This window comes from Chlorocebus sabaeus, chromosome 10, assembly GCF_047675955.1.
Source record: "Chlorocebus sabaeus isolate Y175 chromosome 10, mChlSab1.0.hap1, whole genome shotgun sequence".
In the NCBI taxonomy this organism is placed as follows: Eukaryota; Metazoa; Chordata; class Mammalia; order Primates; family Cercopithecidae; genus Chlorocebus; species Chlorocebus sabaeus.
In genome coordinates this window covers 49,003,303-49,019,459 of record NC_132913.1, presented here as the reverse complement: position 1 = coordinate 49,019,459, position 16,157 = coordinate 49,003,303, and the positions used below count along the sequence as shown (strand labels likewise).

Here is a 16,157-nt window from a genome sequence, read left to right as displayed (position 1 = left end):
CCCTCTGAAATAGAAAGCAAGATTACTATTAAGTAATGGTGAAAAGAGAGGATGTTGGAGAATGATGAAGAAGGTAAAGAAAGTTGAAAAATAGTTATTTCAAATGTCAGAGATACACAATGAAATTAGAAGGAGATGTTGAAGGTCTCCTTGAGTCATAATTTTATAATGGTTACAATCTGCCTTGTTGAATGATGATTTCCAGCAGAGTATATCTGCTTGTGGAGGCAAGGAGAAAATGGAAAAATGGAGGAACCCCAACATAAGTATGGCTTTAAAAGCTAGCAGAAGAAAAGAAATTACTAAAATCAGAGAACAACTGAAAGAAATTGAGATGCAAAAGTCCATACAAAAGATCAATGAAAAGAGTTTGTTTTTGAAAGAATAAACAAGCTTGATAGAGTACTAGTTAGATTAACAAAAAAAGAGAATAAGCACAATCAGAAATGACAAATGACATTACAACCAATCCCACAGAAATACAAAAGATATTCAGAGACCATTATGAACACCTCTATGCAAACAAATTAGAAAATCTAGAGGAAATGGATAAGTTCCTGGAAACACAAAACCATCCCAGATTGAACAAGGAGTAACGTGAAAACATGAATAAGCCAATAACAAGTTCTGAAATTGAATCAGTAATTTTTAAAAACATACCAACCAAAAAAAGCCCTGAACCAGATGGATTCACAGCTGAATTCTACTAGACGTACAAAGAAGAACTGGTACCCATCCTACTAAAACTCTTTTTAAAAATTGAGGATGAGGGGATGCTTCTCACTAACATATTATACAATGCCAACATCATCTTTATACCAAAATCTGGTGGAGACACAAAAACAGAAAACTTCAGGCTAAAATCCGTGATGAAAATAGACACAAAATCCTCAACAAAATACTAGCAAACTGAATTCAGCAGCACATCAAAAAGCTAATTCACTATGATAAAGTAGGCTTCATTCCTGGGATGCAAGGTTGGTTTGACATACACAATTCAATATATATGATTCACTGCATAAACAGAATCAAAATCAAAACCATATGGTTATCTCGATAGATACAGAAAAGGCCTTCAAGAGAATCCCAAATCCCTTCACGACAAAATGCCCTGAACAGGCTAGTCATTGAAGAAACATACCTGGAAACAGTAAGAGCCATCTATGAAAAACACACAGCTAAAATCATACCAAATGGGTAAAAGCTTTAACTATTCCCCTTGAGAATCAGAAAAAGAAAGCAATGCCTACTCTTGCCTCCTATTTAACATAGCATGGGAAGACCTAGTCAGAGCAATCAGGCAACAGAAAGAAATAAAAGGCATTCAAATAGGAAGAGAGGAAGTCAAACTATCTCTCTTTGCTGATGATTATAATTCTATAAATAGAAAACCCTAAAGACTCCACCAAAAGGCTACTAGAATTGACAATTTCAGTAAAGTTTCAGGATACAAAATCAACTTACAAAAGTCAATAGTATTTCTATACAGCAATAACATTGTATCAGAGAGCCAAGTTAAAAACTCAATCCCATTTACAATACACACAAAAAAATGTAATACATCTAACCAAAGAAGTGAAAGATTTCTACAAGGAGAACTACGAACCACTGCTGAAAGAAATCAGAGACAACACAAGTAAATGTAAAAATGTTTCACACTCATGAATAGGAAGAATCAATATCATTAAAATGACCATACTGCCCAAAGCAATTTACAGAATTCAATACTATATCAAAAGACCAATGTTGTTTTTCACAGAATTAGAAAAACTATTCTAAAATTAATATGGAACTGAAAAAGAACCCAAATAGCCAAAGCAATTCTAAGCAAAAAGAACGAAGTCAGAAGCATCATATTACCTGACTTCAAACTGTACTCTACGGCTACATTAACCCAAGCAGCATTGTACTGGTACAAAAACAGACACATACACTAATGGAATAGAATAGAGAACCCAGAAATAAAGTTAAACACCTACAACCATCTGATCTTCAACAAAGTCAGCAAAAATAACTAACAGAGAAAGGACTCCCTATTAAATAAATGGTGCTGGGATAGTTGTCAAGCCATACGCGAAAGAATGAAACTGGATCCCTACTTTTCACCATATACAAAAATTAACTCAAGTTGGATTAAAGAGTTAAATGTAAGACCTTAAGTTATAATAATTCTGGAAGAAAGCTTAGGAAATACCCTTCCCAACATTAACTTTGACAAAGAATTTACGGCTAAGTCTCCAAAAGCAATTGCAACAAAAAAAAAAAATTGACAAGTGGGACCTATTTAAACTAAAGAGCCTCTGCACAGCAAATCTCAATAGTCTAAACAGAGAACTTACAGAATGGGAGAAAATATTTGCAAACTATGCATTCAAAAAACGTCTCATACCCAGAATTCACAAGCAAAATTTAAACAAATCAACAAGCAAAAAATAATAATAATAATTCTATTAAAAATGGGCAAAGGACATGAACAGAAAAGAAGGAAAAGAAAAGAAAACATACAAGCAGTGAAAAAATGAAATGCAAGTCAAAACCACAATGAGATACCATGTCACACCAGTCAGAATGGTGAATATTAAAAAGTCAAAAAATAACAGATGCTGACAAGGCTGCAGAGAAAACGGAATGCTTACCCACTGTTGGTGGGAATAAAAATTGGTTCAGCCACTGTGGAAAGCAGTTTGGAGATATCTCAAAGAACTTAAAACAGAACTACCATTCAACCCAGCAATCCCATTACTGGGAATATACTCAAAGAAAAATGAATCATTCCACCGAAAAGATGCATGCACTTGTATGTTCACTGCAGTGCTATTCACCATAGCAAAGACATGGAATCAATTAGGTTCCATTACAGTAAAGTGGATGAAGAAAATGTGATACATATATATCATGGAATACTATGTGGTCATAAAAAGATTGACATCATATCCTTTTGCAGTAACATGAATGCAGCTGGAGGCCATTATCCTAAAAAAATTAACTCAGGAACAGAAAACCAAATACTGCATGTTCTCACTCATAAGTAGGAGCTAAACATTGGGTACTCATGGACATTAAGATGGGAACAATAGGCACTGAGAATCACCAGAGCTGGGAAGGAGGGTGGGGAACAAGGGTTGTAAAAGTATACTCTGTGCTCACTACCTGGATGATAGGACCATCCATATCCCAAACCTCAGCATCACACAACATACTTAGGTAACAAACCTGCACACGTACCCCCTAAATCCAAAGTAAAAGAAATGAAAGACATATGTAGTCAAAGTGTTTAAAGAAAGTAGAGGGATATGAGCAAGGCAAAAACTGTGAGCTAAAATATGAATAAATGAATTAGCTAAAATAAACACTTCAATGTCAGGACAAGGAAAAAATATAAAAGAGGGATCAAAATAAATTGAAGGAATATGCCTAATGAATATTTGGAAAAACAAATTTAAATAAATGGGAGAGAAAATAATAGAAATAGGACAAGTTTAAGCATTTTAAAGAACTATTAATACACATTTTCATTAAATATCAACCAAGACAAGCATAAAAGGCATATATATGTGCCTGAAAATATCATAATAAATGTAAAGCTAAATACCAAAATAAAGGAAATGATTTAAACTCATAAAAATATAAAATCCAAATTAACCATAGTGCAACAATAGATTTTTACCTCCTTTCTTAACATCTTCATGAAATTGATAAATAACTAGATATTATGTTCAAAGTTCTGAGTTAAAATACCTGTCAATTTGGAATTGCATACCTAGCTAAATTATTTTTCATGAATGTTAACAAAATGTAAATTAATTCATGCAAGTAATATAAACTAAGTTTAATTCAATTATTTACATCTTTAAGAAATCTATTTAAAATATTTTAAATAAAATGCTGTTTCCTATTAAAAATGAAAACAAAAGAGGCAGTAAAGGCGTGAATAAAACTAAAACTTAGAACCTAAGACATTTAAAATACTAGTATTACTAAATAGACTACTAGTAATACTGATGGAATACTAGTAATGCTAAAGTATTCCTAAAACTGCATGCTATGTAATCAGAGTAGGATAAGCAAATAAAGACAAACTTATGGATAGAAGAAAAGTAGAGGGGTTAAGTAGCTGCACAGCAAGAAAGGAGTGAAGCTGTGGTCAGAGAGAAAGATAAATGAATTGATTACTTCAGGGATGGAGTGAATATGGATGAGAAGGTGAACTAAGTGCAATGACAGAGAAGGTCACAAGAGATGGGTTGGTCAAGGAACTGAAAGCCAGGTTCTCAGTTATGTCATGTACATGGGCTCTCATGGCACTCAGAACCTTTTAACAACTACAAAAACACTTATTATGGTATTCTGAATATACTTCCAAAGAGAGAGCATTCACAATAGTAAAAGGTTCACATCTGATATGGTTTGGTTGTGTCCCCACCCAAATCTCATCTTGAATTCCCAGGTGTTGTGGGAGGGACCTAGTGGGAGGTAATTGAATCATGGGGCAGGTCTTTCCTGTGCTGTTCTCATGATAGTGAGTAAGTCTCATGAGATGTGATGGTTACTATAAGGGGGAGTTTTCCTGCACAAGGTCTCTTTACCTGCTGCCATCCACGTAAGATGTGACTAGCTCCTCCTTGCTTTCTGCTATGATTGTGAGGCTTCATGTGGAACTGTTAAGTCTACGTGGAACTGTTAAGTCCAATTTAACCTCTTTCTTTTGTAAATTGTCTAGTCTCAGGTATGTTTTTATCAGCAGTCTGAAAACATACTAATATAGTAAATTGATACCAGTAGAGTGGGGTGCTGCTGAAAAGATACCTGAAAATGTGGAAGTGACTTTGGAACTGGGTGACAGGCAGAAATTGGAAAAGTTTGGAGCGGTCAGAAGAAGACAGGAAAATGTGGGAAACTTTGGAACTTCCTAGTGACTTGTTGACTGGCTTTGACCAAAAGCTTGATAGTGATATGAACAATAAGGTCCAGGCAGTCTCAGGTGGTCTCAGGTGAAGATGAGGAACTTGTTGGGAACTGGAGCAAAGGTGACTCCTGTTATGTTTTAGTAAAGAGAATGGTGGTGCTTTACCCCTGCCCTAGAGATTTGTGAAACTTTGAACTTGAGAGAGATGATTTAGGGTATCTGGCAGAAGAAATTTCTAAGCAGCAAAGCATTCAAGAAGTGACTTAGGTGCTGTTAAAGGCATTCAGTTTTATAAGGGAAGCAGAGGCTAAAAATTCAGAAAATTTGCAGCCTGACAATGCAATAGAAAAGAAAATTCCATTTTCTGAGGAGAAATTCAAGCCAAATGCATAAATTTGCATAAGTAATGAGGACTCAAATGTTAATACCCAAGACAAGGAGGAAAATGTCTCCAGGGCATGTCAAAGGTCTTTATGGCAGGCCCTCCCATCATAGACCCAGAGGCCCAGGAAGAATAAGTGGTTTTCTCAGTCAGGCACAGGGTACCCATGCTGTGTGCAGCCTAGGGACTTGGTGTCCTGCATTTCAGCTGCTCCAGCCATGGCTGAAAGGGACAAATGTAGAGCTCAGGCTGTGGATTCAGAGGGTGCAAGCCTCAAGCCTTGGCAGCTTCCATATGGTGTTGAGCCTGCGGGTGCACAGAAGTCAAGAACTGGGGTTTGGGAACCTCCGCCTAGATTTCAGAGGATACATGGAAATGCCTAGATGCCCAGGCAGAAATTTGCTTCAGGGACAGGGCCCTCATGGAGAACCTCTTCTAGGGCAGTTCAGAAGGGAAATGTGGTGTTACAGCCCCCACACAGAGTCCCTACTGGGACACCACCTAGTGGAGCTGTGAGAAAAGGGCCACTGTCCTCCAGACCCTAGAATGGAAGATCCACTGACAGCTTGAATAGTGTGCCTGGAAAAGTGACAGACGCTCAACACCAGCCCATGAAAGCAGCCAGGAGGGGGGCTATATCCTGCAAAGCCACGAGGGCGGAGCTGCCCAAGACCATGAGGACCCACTTCTTTCATCATCGTGACCTGCATGTGAGACATGGAGTCAAAGGAGATCATCCTGGAGCTTTAAGATTTGATTGCCTTGCTGGATTTTGGACTTGCATGGGGCCTGTAGCCCCTTTGTTTTGCCAATATCTCCCATTTGGAATGTTTGTATTTATCCAATGCCTTTACCTCAGTTGTATCTAGGAAGTAACTAGCTTGCTTTTGATTTTACAGGCTCACAGATGGAAGGGACTTGCCTTATCTCAGATGATACTTTGGACTATGGACTTATGAGTTAATGCTCAAACAAGTTAAGACCTTGGAGGACTGTTGGGAAGGCATGATTGGTTTTGAAATGTGAGGACATGATATTTGGGAAGGCCCAAGGGTAGAATGATATGGTTTGGCTGTGTCCTCACTCAAATCTCATCTTGAATTTTCACATGTTGTGGGAGGGACCCAGTGGGAGTTAATTGAATAATGAGGGCAGGTCTTTCCTGTGCTGTTCTTGTGATAGTGAGTAAGTCTCATGAGATCTGATAGTTATTATAAGGTGGAGTTTTCCTGCACAAGCTCTCTTTGCCTGCTGCCATCCATGTAAGATGTGACTTGCTTCTCCTTGCCTTCCACCATGATTGTGAGGTTTCCCTAGCCATGTGGTACTGTAAGTCCAATTAAACCTCTTTTTTTTTTTTTTTTTTTTTTTTGTAAATTGTCTAGTCTGGGTATGTCTTTATCAGCAGCGTGAAAATGGACTAATATAACATCCTAAGACTGAAAGTTGGGCATCATCAATAAAAGTGCAAATGGGAACTAAATTAAGGCATTTTCCCCTCGATTTTCAAACCACTTTGAGTAATGATGATTACTTGTACAAATTAACAAGAGTTTTTGAGCTTTACTCAGTTGTATTTCCTATATTATAAATCTTCATTAATACTCAGCTTCTCAAAGCAAATATATAAGAGAAAAACGAAGATCAAGCTTTATCTCTCCCACTTCTCTCCAACCTGCCCAACATACTTTAAAAAAGTATAAACAATTTTATGAGTATAAGGTATTACTCCTAATCATAATTGTACCAGCAAGTATATTACAATAATTAATTTAATAAAAACAAGGAGAACGATTCTTACCAAAAGAAGGTGACTCCCTTCCATCCTCTAATCCTGAATCTCTCTCTCTGTCTCTCTTTCTGTGTTTATGACCACGATGTCTGTGACGTCGATGGCTTTTTCTTCCTCCCAAGGGCACATGTACTCCAATAAATAGTGTTCGATGACCTTCATACGGAAGTAAACACAAAAATTAAACTCTAAATTATTCCAGGGCACAGTATGATGATTTACATGTTAATGGAGACTCAATTTAATTTAATTCAGCAAGTCATTTTTGATGTTTGTGATACATAAAGCTTGGAGCTTGGCACTGTCTTTTGGCATTTTACCTAATTAAGTGTACCATAGCTCTATCACAAACATGTATAATACTAATTATTTGGTTAAATATTTTGTAATCATCACTGTCTTTATAATCTCTATGTATCTATTCCCCATGCTTAATTATACTCTTCTCATTAGAAACAAAAAAATTGTTTTATCTTCTCTCTACCTTGAGACAATTGTGTTATCTCATCAATTCCCTTCCCTTCACAGTGAAGTGTTTTTAGAAAATCACTATCTCTAATAAAACAGGTTTCACTAAGGTCTATGTTAATGCCAAATCCCACAGAGGTTTTTCTGTTCTTCTATTTCTATATGTTACACTTGATATTGGCCACTTATTATACTTAATAAAAGTCTCAAGGTACAAGACTTGTGACTCTGGCATATTGTTATAATTGTTCAATTTTATTATTAGCTATTGTTAATCTCTTACTGTGCCTAATTTATGAATTAAATTTTATCACAGGTATGTATGTGTAGGAAAAAAACAGTATACATAGGGTTCAGTACTAGCTGAGGTTTCGGGCATCTTTTGGGGGTCTTAGAATGTATCCCCTACAGATAAAGTGGGACTACTAGAAAAAGAAATGAGCTATCAACCACAAAAAAAGACATGAAAGAATGATTAATGCATATTGCTAGGTGAAAGGAGTTTTAAAAGCTACATACTATATTATTACAACTATATGACATTCTGGAAAAGCTAAAACTATAGAGACAGTAAAAATATCAGCAGTTGTCAGGGCATCAGGGAGAAGGTATAGGGATGAACAAGTGGAGCACAGGGCATTTTTAGGGAAGTTAAACCATCCTTGATACTGTAATGGTAGATACATGTCATTAAACATTTGTCCAAACCAATAGAACTGTATAACACAGAATGAACCCTAATGTAAACCATGGACTTTGGTTGATAATAACCTATTAATGTTGGTTTATCAATTGTAACAAATGTACTGATCTAATGTAAAATGTTAATAAGAGGAGAAATTGTGTGCAGCAGGGAGAGGAAATATATGGGAACTGTCTGAAGGGTCTGTGCAATTTTTTTATAAACTTAAAATTGATCTAAAAGGTAAAGCCTATCCAAGAAAGCTAACATTCATAGCTATTTATAGCACTAGTAGCTATAGAAAAATTTACTTTATGAGGAAGCGAAAGTACAAGCAAACAAAGGGATATTTGTATCACCAAGTAGATTATATATAGGAGAGTGTTGTATTAGGGAAAAAACCTCTAAAGAAAACATTAAATTACTAGGTTAAAAAAAAAATCTTACTTTCTTAAGTGTCAAAGTATACAAAATATTATAATGGCAATACTATGGATGAAGGCTTATGTTCCCCTGAGGTTTATATTTTAAAGTCCCAACCCCAAATGTGACTGTATTTAGAGATAGGGCCTTTATACAGGTAATTAAGGTTAAATGAGGCCATAGGAGTGAGGTTGGATCCATCCAATTAGTGTTCTTAAAAGAAGAAGCACCAAAGAGCTACCTCTCTTGCTCTCTCTCCAAGCACACAAAGAGGTAACACAATGATGCAAGGAGATGGTAACCACCTATAAGCCAAGAGAGAAATCTTCAGAATGAGGCCTGCCTGGCTAGCCATCTTGATCTTAGGTGTCCTAGCCTCCAGAACTGTGAGAAAATTTATTTCTGTAGTTTAAGCTGCCCAGCCTGTGGTATTTTTTTCTGGCAGCCCCAGTCAACTAATACAGCAAGGAAGGCCTAAAACAAAGCCTTACAATAATAAGTTTCAGAAGACATGTAATTGAAATTGTAAGCTTTCTAAAATATTCAATGTATAACACTTAGGCTGATAGTGTTTCTTTGAAAGGGATAACTGAATTCTATTAAAACAAATTTGCCTACTTTAGTGGATATATTTGTACTTAAATTACATGATTTTTTCAATAAAACACAAGAAAGAAAATATTTATTTTTTATACACAGGGTTAAATTACCTCCAAATTCTAGAAGGATTGGAGGTGAGATTGGCATGAAGCTATAGAATTAGTTACTCCTCTATTGCTGGAAAAAATCCGATATTATATATATTTTAATAAGGGATGTAAATCTTTTATAATCCTAAAAATAATTATAGATCAATCCTCTGACAAACTGAAAGCTGAAAAATAGTTTGTATATTCAGGTTTTTGTCCTTTACGGATTCATGCAGGCAAGTTAAAAATTATAATTGGTTCAAGTAAATATAGACAATTAAAATGCACAAAAAGCCCTTTACCAATAAGGCTCAATTTTGGAAAAAGGAAATAAAGGGAAGTGAATTAATATATATATATGTGTCTGGTCCTGTTTATTATTTTATTGACCACAATATTAAGTTATATTATGTGAGAAACAATATTCATTAAAAGCATGATTTCTGAGATTGAGTCAAATGCTTACATTCACATCCAGTCTGTGTCACTTATATTTATGCGACCTTTAAAAAAGTACTTTATCTTTCATTTTATCTATAAAATGAAAATATTAGTAGCTATATCATTCAGAAAGTTTTTTTTAATCATTCACGAAACAAAAGGTTCAAAAAAGTTAAGTCACATTTTAAGTCCCACAGCTAATGAACAAAACTACTTTCTCTTCCTTTCGAGTTTAAAACATATCAACAGAGCACAGAGAATTTGGGGAAGTAATAAGTTGCCACCTCTTAACTGTTGAAGAAAGTATCAAAAGTGTAGGTGGCAATGTTAGCATCAGCTGGGGAGAATACCTTCTTCTCTCCTGTAATTCCTTTTTGGTTAAAGTTTTCTTTGTTTGAAGTAGAGATGCTACCTGTCAAAATTAGTACTACCTGTGTGATGGCATATTGCACAGTCCCAACTACAGCTAAAGTGAAGTGCCAGGGGTTGGAGAAAACAGCAGATGGTGTAATTTTGAAATAGAATGATAAGAGAAATAGTAAAGAACAAAAAATATTAAGAGAGAAGCTGGGCAAAAAAGATGAAGAGGTAAGTAGGATATGAAGAGACAGAAATGATAAAAAGAGCAAAATTAAAAAAGGAGAAAAAATACAAATAAAGAAGAAACAAGTAGAAAAGTTATATGAGAATAAGAAAATGGCCTCAGGAAATATGGTAACAATGATTACAAGTGACACCATTTCTATATTATCAGATAAATCAAGAGAAAAGACAGTACATTTCATTAGTTTTGTAACACATTTAATACATGTAAAGTTACAAGCTGGTGAAAATTACCTTTGTTCTGTCCCAACTGCTGAAACCCTTCTAGTGAGCCAAAAATCAATTTTCTAAGTGTTCCCCTTACTTTCCTAGCTCAAACATATACCTGTCTTTCTCTGGAGGAAAATGTCTCCCCTACAATCTCTCAGTGATGGCTGCTTCTCTCCCACAGTTCCTATGCAAGATGGAAAGGTGTCAGTCTTGTCCCTGTGACCTCCGGCTGGGTGAGTGAAATAAGCAAAGTGGCATTTCTTTGCTCCATTCTGACATTTTCAGACCATTTCCCCATATCCTTCCTGATATCCTTCAGATTTAAATCTCATGGTTGACATTACTCACTACATACTTTGCCTCATGATTGCTGTTATCCACTAAGGTCCAGGTAATTCCCACTCAACCATTTGAGTTCTTTGTATACTGTCATTCTCTTTAGTACTGCCTTAATTTGTAAGATTTTGAAACACATATAGATGATTCTTGTGATATTCTGGCCTTTCAGTTCCTTAAACTTTAATCTTCCAATGATATTTCATCCTAGGCTTTTCATTGGCAATAATTACAACCCCTCCATATAAGCAAGGCAGGTATCTTTGATTTGTCCACTGATGTATCCCAAATACCTAGAACAATGCTTGACAGTTTTTGGTGCTCAATAAAGATCCAATGAATAAATAGTTCTTTTACATAGAGAGGATGATTTTCAAGTATAATAGATAGATAGTAGACCTAATAATGCATTATGCTACTAAACACTTTATGAAAGGAATGGAAACAAGCTAATAGCCACAATTTTATAGCAACAGTACCCTAAAACTGCTAAAATTCATGATTGTGGAACTATGGAGAAAACGTTTTCATGCTTCTGCATGGTTAGGGACTTATAAAGCAAGACAGACTGAAATCTGGATTAAATGTGCACTGAATAGACAGAAACCTTCAGAGATATGCAGACATTTATTTTCTACAGCTCTGTGTTCACATTTCAAAGGATAACAAAATCCTACAGCTACTGGTTTACATTTCAAAGGCTTTAAACTGGGACCTTCTCATTCTCTCCCCTGAAGATTTGCTTATTTTATATAAGGGAGATAAGGTTTCTCTTCCTCTTCCAGAAAAGAAGACAGGAGAAGACCATTTACTATATAAAGAGTTTATACAGTAATTCCTATATAAAGAGTTTATATAGTAATTCCTATGTAAATTCCCAGATTCGTAATTTCAGGGCTCCCTTCCTGTGTACATAACTGTGTGCCTTCTTTCCAAGGTGGTTATTGCTATAAGCAATAATAATTGTCTGTCTTGATCCAAAAATCTCATTTGCTTTCAGGAAAAATAAATAAACATAGATATTAAAGACTTACTAATAGATTTAGGAGATTTTCTACAAAGATTACATGAGCTAATATAATAAATATAAAATATGAAAGACGATGCCTGTTACACGGTAGACAATAATACATATTAGTTCCCTTTTCCCTTCACAATGCTAGTGACTTAGAGGAAGGAATAAGAAGATGGAATGATATTTTCCTGTCCCATTTCATTTTCTTCCTGTTTCTCTCTATATTACCATCTTTTCTAAATCCTAACATTATAACGCTGGCCTAAAGAACTAGAGAATCCCCTCAGGACCTCTAAAGAATAGTACAGAAATAACATTTCAGATTAATATTACCATCAATTTTTCCAATATCCATAATTGAATTTTTTACCCTGATAGCTATCAGTTGAGAAGGCAAAAAATTCAAGAAATTTAATGATAGATGTCATTGTTCTAAAATGACTTGACAATTATTAATCCCAATCTGATTTACTTTTCAAGAATATATAAAGAATAATTTTTATTTTATAAATAAAGCCCAAAAATTTAATTAAAGGAGGGAGTCCTTTCAAGTGGACATTTCTTAAATTAATAAAATAGTCAACAAAATTAACTTTATATAATGCTAAAAATCCAAAATTTAATAAAAATACAAAACCATTTAGATATGAATATGTTTTGAAAACATTAGTGAGCATGGAACAGTATCACTAAAATAAAAGATTTTTTGAGATAAGCAGAGAACGCTACAATTTATTCAGAATTTACCTGCAGTTAGTACCATTTCCATAATTCAGACTCAGAACTAAAAATAAGTTGATTCTTTTCTTTTGTCTTGTAAAACCTTATCTAGAATGCCTTCTTCAACTAACACTTAACCAAAACAGTCAACAAAAACTTTTGCCTATAGAATCTCTGTTAGAAAGCCTGTATAGGCCTTCCAAAGGCCTATACAGAATTCATAATGAATTCTGAGAAAAATAAACGCAGGTAGAACACAGCCATTGATATGGAAAAGTCACAGAAAAATGTCAAGGTCTTTTCTCTCTTTAACTTAAAGATACATATGTCAATTCAGACAAAATAGAGTTTCATCATTAAGAAAATCAAAGGTTTGTATATATTATTTTCTGAGCACAAATGTTGCTAACAAATCCCAGATGTTTGACACTTCAGTTGTGTGTATATTATTATGTTCAACGGACTCAGAATTATTGAATATTTTAATTATATAATAAAGACCAGTATTGAAATGATTCTTGATGTGACTATGGTCACAGTATACTGAATGTTTACAAAATGCGGTGAGGAAAGAGATAAATTTGGAAACTGATTAATAATATTGTTGATAAACTATTCTCCTTCATTTAGCTGGGAGGGAAGGGGTCAAGGTATCTACTCCTGAAGAGAACAGTATGTCTTTTGTTTTTGTTTTTTACATGAAATGAATATAACACAGCTGTTGCATAATGATTGAGTTGCTACAGAAATTTAGATATGTCAATCATACGAAAAGGTCAAGTACATTAAACTGAATAAGCATATAATCTTTAATTCCATGGAGACTCTAACAGAGTCAGAAAACACAAGTCATCATTGAGCATAATACATCAAAGCACTCGAAGCCCAATGGAAAATTTCTACTAAGGGAGAGTAACAGAGAAACAAAGAGACTGAGAGGATGGGAGTGAGTGTGCATTTATAGCAAAGAGGTATTATTAGGCTACTGCAACATCGTTCCTTGTGTTGTTTTGCTAAAAGAAAAAGACAGTGTTAAACTAGTGCTGGTCATAGTCACCTGACCCTGGGAAGGTATTTGTAATCATTATAAAACAAAAGGCTTCATGACTATGACTATTCTAGATAGAAATTAGAAATCTTGAAAGTCCTAAAGTTGCTCATCAAAAGGGCCACTAACTTGAGATTTACTAGTTTAGAAGGTACTGTGGTACATTTTCAAAAATACTGTTTCTTACAAGTTTATAACACTGTCTTGAGCAAAATATAGCAACTAAATTCACTTGGTATCTTAAGATAGTGTTCATTTTTAATCTTGAAACATAATAAGCATTTAATGTATCTTGAATAAGTGAATGAAACCTAATATGTGTTTTCTTAAAAACAATGACATGAGAACTCCCAATTTTGGTATATTATAAAACAGCTTAATCCTGGAAATTTACACACTTAGAGAGCCAGGAGTGCAAATCAGTAAAAAAAAAAAAAAAAAAAAAAAAAAGTGGCTAATGAATCAAGCCCAGCAATGAAAACAGCAGCAAATAATACAAATTAAAAATACACATTAAAAGCATTAAACAATACCAACATGTAATGAAGCAAATGTTACTGTGTGGTACCAGCCATTAAATGCTGTGGGAGTTCACAATAGAGTAAAATCAAGGATAACCTGGGCAATCAGTGAAAATTTCATGGAGGATGTAGGACTTGAGTTGCTCTTAAACAATAAACAGGTTTTACATCAGCAGAGGAATGAAAAGTTTAGAAAAAGGAGATAATGTGAGCAAAAATAGAAGAGCAATTGAGGAGATAATGTGAAATTCGTATTAGAGCAGGGAAGAAAAGGCGAGATGAGATAGAGCATACATTTTTATAATCAGCAAAGCTTGCAATTTCACTATTATTTTAAAACATTTATTTTAAAACATTTTGTTGTTTTAATTTGCAAGGAAGAGAGAGAAAATAGATCAACATATGTCCTGAGATCCTTAAAAAATGAATGCGAAAGAGAAAGTGATACTTCCTTACCTCCCCAATCTCATCTTAATTAAATTATAAATTCTGAACAGCCCTGTCACTTTGCTTCAGGGAAATAGGTTAGGAAATGAACAAAAAATGTAAAACTAAAATTTTCCAGATTTAGTTTTGTATTATATTAATTTAAAAGACATGTGCACATGTAGAAAGTAGCTCATTCTGAAAATTACAGTAATTAAGAACAGAAAGGCTTGCCTGGAAAAACTGAGGAGTTGCTGAGGAGAAAAACAGATTTCCATGAGGAAAGTTTATGAAATTCAACTGTGAAACAATTAAAATATCTGAAAGCAAAGATAAAAACACTTGGCATTTATGTATAGATGTTTACAAATGAAAAATACATAGATAATGTGGTAGATTATTTTTAAATGGCCACAATATTTTAGCAGCTTCTTCCATCAAGAGTTGGAATATATTCCTCCAACCCTTGAATCTGGATCAATGGGGCATTAGCAAATGTGACACAAACAGACGTTTGAAGAGTTCTTATGCATAGCTTCTTACCCACTGTTGCTTCTGGAACTTATACCACCATGTAAACACGCTCAGCCTAGCCGGCTGGATGATCAGAGACCATAGAGAGAGAAGCCCTAGCTGGCGGTCATCCAGCTGAAGACTTCACAAACCAGCCAGCCTCAGTTGTGAAATCATCAGCTGATTGTAGAAGCAGGCGCCAGCTGACTCACATTAGAAGAACTAACTAGCTGAGTCCAGCTCAAATTCACAACCTACAGAATTATGACCTAAATAAAATTGTTGCTGTTTGAAGCCACTGAGTTTGGAAATGGATTGTGACACAGCAATAGCTGAGTGCTAAAATTTATTTGGAAGAAAAAATTAAAAATTATAAAAGACAGATGGACAGGATATAAAATACAAAACTGAAAGTACCAGGAAAGTGATTCAAAATGGAAAATAATGGGAAAATGTTGACTTATGACTAATATCTCAATGGGCAGGCAAATTAAGAATCAGGAATCAAAAAGTATTGATACTATATTGTGATCAATGTTGACAGGAACAACAAACTATGTATAAGAACTTGCGTAAAGGTACAAGCTGAGGATACTAGAGAAGGCAAACAAAATCCGAGGCAAAATATAAATAAATGCCGATTCATTTGGCACTTAAGATAGCTATAAGAGTTTAGAGTTTAAAAAAAGAAACTAGCCTTTATAGAAAATCTACAATGTACCATCTACTATGCTATCTGTTTTATTTATATTTTCTCATTTAATCTTCACAAAATCCCTGCAAACTGTGGATGATTTTCCCCAACTTACAAATAATGAAATTGAGGTTCAAAAAAGTAACTTGCCGATAAATAGGTTCTAGAGATCTACTATACAGCATAGTGCCTATAGCTGACAATACTGTATTGTATACTTAAAATCTTCCAAGAGGGTGAATCTTATGTTGTATTCTTACCCCACATACACACACACACACACACACA

The 16,157-nt window shown here is 34.7% G+C and overlaps 1 protein-coding gene across 16 annotated transcripts in view; it reads right to left on the bottom strand.

Moving 5' to 3' along the window:
* SLC4A10 (solute carrier family 4 member 10) overlaps nucleotides 1-16,157 on the bottom strand; it is a 377,604-nt gene that overhangs the window by 175,468 nt on the left and 185,979 nt on the right. For all 16 annotated transcript variants that reach the window (XM_007965141.3, XM_007965143.3, XM_007965144.3 and 13 more), the window contains one exon: nucleotides 7,090-7,236. In XM_007965141.3, coding sequence (XP_007963332.1) covers nucleotides 7,090-7,236 — 147 coding nt within the window. The remainder of the gene's footprint in view (nucleotides 1-7,089; nucleotides 7,237-16,157) is intronic.